At 38.2% G+C, this 6,977-nt stretch overlaps 1 protein-coding gene across 3 annotated transcripts in view; it reads left to right on the top strand.

Annotated features, from left to right (window-relative positions):
- The window catches only part of LOC103467091 (mechanistic target of rapamycin kinase), a 152,420-nt gene that overhangs the window by 85,143 nt on the left and 60,300 nt on the right, over window positions 1–6,977 (top strand). For all 3 annotated transcript variants that reach the window (XM_008413149.2, XM_017305688.1, XM_008413148.2), the window contains exons 29-30: window positions 2,021–2,096; window positions 4,693–4,832. In XM_008413149.2, the coding sequence (XP_008411371.1) occupies window positions 2,021–2,096; window positions 4,693–4,832 (216 nt within the window). The remainder of the gene's footprint in view (window positions 1–2,020; window positions 2,097–4,692; window positions 4,833–6,977) is intronic.

Here is a 6,977-nt window from a genome sequence, read left to right as displayed (position 1 = left end):
AAAGCTGCACTGAGGTCCAACAGAACCAGCACTGTGGTTCTCCCACAGTCTCCCACTTTTACAAGGGCCGTCTCTGTGCTGTGGTGAGCACGAAAACCAGACTGGAAGGAGTCAAAGCGATTCATTATTGTTAGGAAGTTATTGAATTGCTTAAAAACTGCTTTTTCAATAATTTTGCTGATGAATGGGGGGTTGGAGATCGGCCTGTAATTTTGCAGTAGTGATTTGTCTAGATTGTTCTTTTTTAAATGCTGTTATCAAACCACTCATAAAAAATGGACATTTAGTTGTCCATTCCTTATTGAACACTCGACACTCACTGTAAACTTTCCTTCTCTTTGGCCCACTCACTGTTGCAGAGTTCACAGCAGCAGCCGAGTAATAACAGAGAAATCCGAGCTCCACAAAATCAAGTCATGTATCACGGCGCCTAAAGCGTCCTCTGGCGCTTTAGGCCAGGGGGCGTTTTAGGCTAGGCATTATAGGTGGGGCGCCAGGCATTACAGGACTAGACCAAATGAATGAGTCATGATTATGATGAGATTTGATTTGGGCAATTCTGTACCAATCTTCGGTGGACCAGATTAATAAGACCAACAGGCCGGATGTGGCCCGGGGGCCATAGTTTGCCCACCCCTGGTCTTGGGTCTGCAGAAGAGAATGTCCTTACACTGATTTGTTTTCTCAAATAAGCCACATTTGGGCAGTTTTGGAGTTTTATTTTTTTAGCTAGCGTTTTTGTTTGTCAGTGACCTTTTAAAAGTAGGAATGATTTTGAAATGTTATCGCGTGTCAGATTATTTTATTGTGGTAATTGAAAAGTTATAATGTGGACGAAGACAACACTTGCCTTTGTTGTAACGTTAGACGAACGGTAAAAAGCAACTGGTATAAATTTTATGATCAAAAGGAGGTTGGAGATGAGCACTTCTCAAAGGTTCAAGCTGCAGTTAAAAAAGGTAATTATAAAAATGTTTCCATAGATTATATTTTATGCATTTTGTCAAAGGGCCACAAGCTCCAAGCAGCACCAGTAAACCATCTATATCAGTTGCACAAATATTTTATTTATTTTTTTTTTACCATTTCTGTGTGATTTCTGTTTTTTTGTGTGTGTGCGCAACCAATATTTGTTGAGGTGTCTCTTTCAGTGATTCATACTCTAAGACATAGATCCACTTTAATTGTAATTTCAGTGTATCCCGAGTATTTCTCTTTTGTTCAGACTTCACTGAGCAGACTGTATTTCAGTTTTTGCCTCTGGAGAAACACAGTCTGAGAACTATCTTCTTGCCTTCTCAGGCTTGTGACATTGATCAGAAGCTTGACAGCTACCAAGAGGAGATTGTTTATTGTCTCTAGTTGGTTTAAGGAGCCAGTTGCTCAATTTCTCGCCTACCATGCCCTTGGATATTAATATTAGCTCTGTCTGTGCTATATCAACGAGTTTTTGCTCTTTCATCCAACCATGTGATTGACTTATCACCTGGTTGGATGTGATAACCATGTGAACCTGGGAGTATTGACACTTGGGAGTAAAATATTGATCTGAAAAATATTTCGATCTGAAATATTCTGATTTGTATTTTTATATTTGTTGTATCTTTGTTGTATCTTTGATAAAACATCCTTTATCAACCTTTTCCCTGCTGTCCTCAGCCTGTATACCAGCACTCTTCCCTGCGTTTTACAGATGTATTGGACCGGCYTGCGCATGGCTTTTTCATTTGAGGAAATATAATAGACTTGTGGTTAAAATGAGTGTGTCCAGATGTAGCAGCCGTACGCGTGACTGGAGGTTTTATACTTCRAAGTTGTGGTGTCTTGACAGATAACTCGTCACCTGTTGAAGCAGAGTGGCAAACATCATTATATTAGTTGAAAACGGTCTCAAAATGGAAATATTATTGTTAATCACAATAATCTCTGGGACAATTTACCGTCCAGCAGAAGAAGTTTTGGTCAGACTCTTCGTAAAATTACACTAATGACATCAGATTATTTTTGCTCCATCTTGCAGCATCAACAACAAACTGCAGCAGCCAGAGGCGGCATCAGGAGTTCTAGAATATGCAATGAAACATTTTGGTGAACTGGTGAGTAAATTCTTTTCTTTTCTATATACAAAGGCTCCTGGAAGTTGGTTATGTTGCTAATGAAGCAAATATTCAGATTTATACAGTATATTAAAACATGATGAACAGAACTCGGGATTTGGTTTAGTTACTGCTGACAGTAGCAACAGTTCACACACGCTCAGACCACATTTCTCCTTTTACTGTTTTGACCTACATAAGTGTCCGGTGGTCTGCATTGGACACGTTTTGCTGTACATGCTCTACATGCCTTCCTCATTTGGACACAGAGATGGTAGATCTTTAGGGATATTTTCCTTTTCCATGTGCTGCACATTATGAACACATTGTTGTTAATGTGCATCATGTGGAAAAGCCATTAATCTGAAGCAAAGAGCAAGGAGAAGGTTTTTTTCTTTAATTGACTGAATGTTTTACTTCTCCTGCACTTTGCAAATATTTTAAGTGCTTCTGCAACTAGGTCTTTTTTAAGCTTTGAAAGGATTTAAAGCTTTATCCCTGGGAATACAAACAGAACTTTTATCATAACAGTAATAGTTTGTATACTRTTAAAGTTAAATATTGAATATTTTCTCTTTCCCTCCAGGCAAGTGTTTTTTCCCTCTGGCRTTCTTTCCTGTACAAGCTGACAGTTTCTACAAACTGTCAGCTCCTCAGTATTTCCATCAGTGCTCTGGCATATTTCATCTTAATTGTGGATGGGTCTGGTCTTCATATGAAATGATTGTCCAACAATAGACATTAATTGGACATGACCAGACATAATTTCCACATATATTACATAAGAAATAAAGAGAATCTTATCTTGTTATTCTCCTTTGAACCCGGTTTATAAGATTTACTAGCAGTGGTTTCTACTTTTACCATTAAGAAATGTACACATTTTGATCTGAAAAATTCTGATTTGTATTTTTATATTTGTTGTATCTTTCACAAAAGTGGAAGGCATTAAAATTGAGGACATTTTAGCATGGAGATGCTATTTTAGGCTTGAATATCTTTAGTGATAGGCTAGCTGCTTTTAGCACAAAATCAACGCAACAATAGTCTTTTCCAGCGTCCAGTCAGAACATTTATAAGCAGAAATAAACCCCCAGTGGGCAGAGAAAAGCAGCTTTGTTGTCCATTGCTGTTCTTTGCGGATGTCTATTGTGCATCAGACTTTGGTAGGTGTGATAAAATGTGGAAATGTTGTGAATATGTAATATTCATTAGTGTAGTATTTGTTGCTTCTCGGGTGGGGCTAGAATATAATTTATAATGTTAAAATACAAAACTGGATTGTGCTTTTGTTCTAAACTGTGAGCAGTATTTTGTTGATGACCCAGCTGAACGTTAGTTTAGCGAATGAATAGTTTTGGATCCTTGGTTCTTTCTGTGCTTGAGAGAAGAATTTTTGCCTTCTGTAAAAGCTCAGAAAAGACTCATTAAAAATAGCTTCACTCTGACGTGCAGAATAACTGTGTTTATGAGTTGACCATTTGGGAAGCTTTAATGTGGGAGGATGCAAGCTTTTCCTTTCAATTACTTTAACAACAAAGCAACAGGAAACGGTCCATGTTGTTAACGTTGATGGGTCCTTGAGCTGATGACAGAACCCACTCATCAGATACAGCATGTGGCTTTATCCGGCCAATAAAGCCACGTTAATGAACTGCCTTAACTAGCTTTGACTGTAAACTGGCTGTGCCTTTGAGTTTTTTGACTGTAAACTTGATTATTTTTGAAACGGCAATAACCTGATTAACATATTTTTCCTTCTCTTTGGGAAAAGTTCAATAATCATTCAGGTTCCCAATAAATCAAGTCCATGTGTTAATAAAGATGTTGGTTTGTTTACTTGCTGGAATGTGTATTATGTGTTTCTGATTTAATTGTGGTGCTCACATTACTTTTATTGTTGCCAGTTTGTTTAGTTTGTTTAGCCATAAGCAACTCTAAACAGGTGGGTTTTAGTTTAGTGATGATGTCTTAGACAAATTTTCCCTTCTGGACAATAAGGCATAGATCAATCTGTCTAAATGGAGAGGGATGGTTAACCTTTAGGAGTCTGGGGTCTAAATGGCCTCCCCGGCGCCCAGTCTTCCTCTTCTCAGTGCGTCAGAGCTCGCTCTGCAGCCATGTAGCGACGGCTAACAAAACTAAAAACACTGCACACACACGAACTCTAATACACTTATAGTCTAAAAAACTCATCTGAAACACTCCTAGTAAAATCCAAAGCGTCGCTGCGCTCCAGTCTCTTCCCGTCTCCAAAACTCTCCAGAGCGTCTCGCACCACTAGTCTCCATTCTACCTAGCAACAGAGCGTTAACACCTTTTCATTGGTTGATTTAGAAATGTGGTACGTTTAGACCCCACAAAATAATGCGTAAATGATCAATCATATTTCTGGCTTTATTTTGAAGTACATAACCATAAAACCACTATAAAAACACCACTTTTATCAAGTTTGAAGTCCGTGCTGTCCAAGAGAGTTAAAATGAACACTTGGCATGCTGTTAGTGTTGTTACGGGCATCTACTCCAACTAAAGCTGAAGTATGTATGTGTTAACTTTTATCTGCATCCTACTGTGTGTATATTTATTTCTTTAGGAAATCCAAGCCACTTGGTATGAGAAGCTTCATGAGTGGGAGGACGCCCTGGTGGCTTATGACAAGAAGATCGACATGAACAAAGAGGATCCGGAGCTGATCCTGGGCAGGATGCGCTGCTTGGAGGCCTTGGGAGAATGGTATGTCATTCGTTAGACATACCACATCCACAAGTTTACTTTAGCTTTTGATATAAGATCGGAGTTTTGGGTTTTTTGGGCTTTTGGTCGAGCCTCAGCTGAAACAAATAAAGTCAGCGTCTGAGGTTTTGGCTGTTTCATCTCCCACTTTTCCTGGCTTTCTGTGATTACGCAACCTGTCCTAATGAGTCCTGTCATTTGTTCTCCCCTGTGGTTGCTCTGATTTGACCGACGCAGTTTTACCAGGAAATGTGTTAACTGACATGGAGAGCCTGTAAGAGACTGAAGTGAGACTTCACCACAGCTGAGGCTTGACTTCATAACACCCTCACTCAGTGTGGAAGGACATTTTTAGGAAAAAATGAAGTCACAGGATGTCCAAAGAGTCCATATCAATGGATCACCAAGGAATTTGACACAAACCAGACCTTGATTTGCGTAACCATTTTTGGGGGCAGTGTGCGATTCATAAGAAAATGATTCTGAAGCTTTACAAGATAATATTTCATCCCACCTCAAGTTTTGTGTTTGCATCTGGATGGATAGGAGCTGGATAGGATTTACCAGTTGACCCTAGTGGTGAGCCAGGATGAAGCAACATATGGTTACACAATGACATTGTGCAGGTCTTCCAGTTATTTACCTAAAACTGGAAAAATGGTTGTTAAAGTGTAATTTATGTCTGTTAGAGTGAAAATCAAATGTTACTGTGGCTGGTTAGTGGCTCTCTGGAAACTAACTGGAACTGTTTTGGTGGAAGAACAGCTTGTTGTGTTTCCAGGGCAACATAGACAGGTTAGTTCAGGCTGCAGTATTGTTTATAAAAATTTGACTTAGCTTGAATCTGCCATAGAATTTTGCCACGTGGGTTTGATTAAATGTTTTTATCTTGAATTTAGTATCACTGTTGAAGTTAAATATTGTTTAAAAGTTTGAACATGTCCAGTTTAAATTCAATACACACTTTAAAAATAACAAAACTTCATTAGTTCACCTTAGTTTTTATTTTTATAGCCCAATTCAGAACCAATGTCGTCTCAAGGCACCTTAACCAAACAATCTGACTACAGAAATATATATTCAGTTGCTTTTATTAAAAGTCCATTAAAAGTGCCAACTTTGCATAATTTTGTAAATAATTTCAATTTAATGCAAATTTGGCACTATTATTGGACTTTCAATGCAACATTTAGAGCAACTTTGCATTAAAGTGTCATTATTTACCGAATGACACTTCATGACAACTGTAATAAACATTCATAAAGACTTCTTTATGTTCATGACAGGTGTTATGTCATGTTTATGACTGTGTCATGTCAGTCTTATGCACACTCCTTCAAATAAAGTGTTACCAACTAAGAATTAAAATCAGTTTCTTCCTCTCCAATGTAGCAGCACAACTCGAAGAGGCAGTTTTGTCCTAGTCCTGAGGTTCCTATGACCACATAGCTTTTCCTTCCAGTGAAACTCCWTCTCTTGTTGTTGTTGGAACTGGAGTTAATGCAGCCTAATGATGAATCAGCAGTTCACACTTTACACTGTAGGTCCACAACAAGAAGCAAAATTTGATTTCTGTTTCACACACTGATAAGTATAAACATTTATGCATAATCATAAGTAGGAGAAAGTACAATAAGAAGCTAAAGAAATTATAGTATTTTTTTGTTCTCAGATAGTTCTCATACAGTTGAGCTAATTGTTTTGCAATCGAGAACGTGGCTATTCTGTGAAGTGTTCATTGTGTTTATCAGAAACAATCTGTGCAGGCGGTGCTGCAAACAGCTGTTTGCAGTGTCAACCTTAACATAAAAGTTAAATGGTTTATGTCCAGGATGTGTGGGGTCAGTAGCGATATTAGCTGCTTTTTACCTGACCATGACCCTTTACGAGGTTTGGATGGAGGGAAGGTCAGCAGTTTGAACTGTCACTACTACTGATGATTTAAACACTTGTTTCTATGTTAATGTCAAATCTATTTATATAGCACTTTAAAACAGGTATAAAACTGCACCAAAGTGCTGTACAAGAACGACAACACAAATGACAAAACAGCACAAAACAATACATCAATTAAATGCCAAAGAGTAAAAATGAGTTTTAAGAAGCGATTTAAAATGATCCAGGCTGTGGGCAGATCTAATCTGG

This window comes from Poecilia reticulata, linkage group LG7, assembly GCF_000633615.1.
Source record: "Poecilia reticulata strain Guanapo linkage group LG7, Guppy_female_1.0+MT, whole genome shotgun sequence".
NCBI lineage: Eukaryota > Metazoa > Chordata > Actinopteri > Cyprinodontiformes > Poeciliidae > Poecilia > Poecilia reticulata.
The sequence above is the reverse complement of the archived record's forward strand: the minus strand, read 5'-3'. Positions and strand labels throughout refer to the sequence as shown.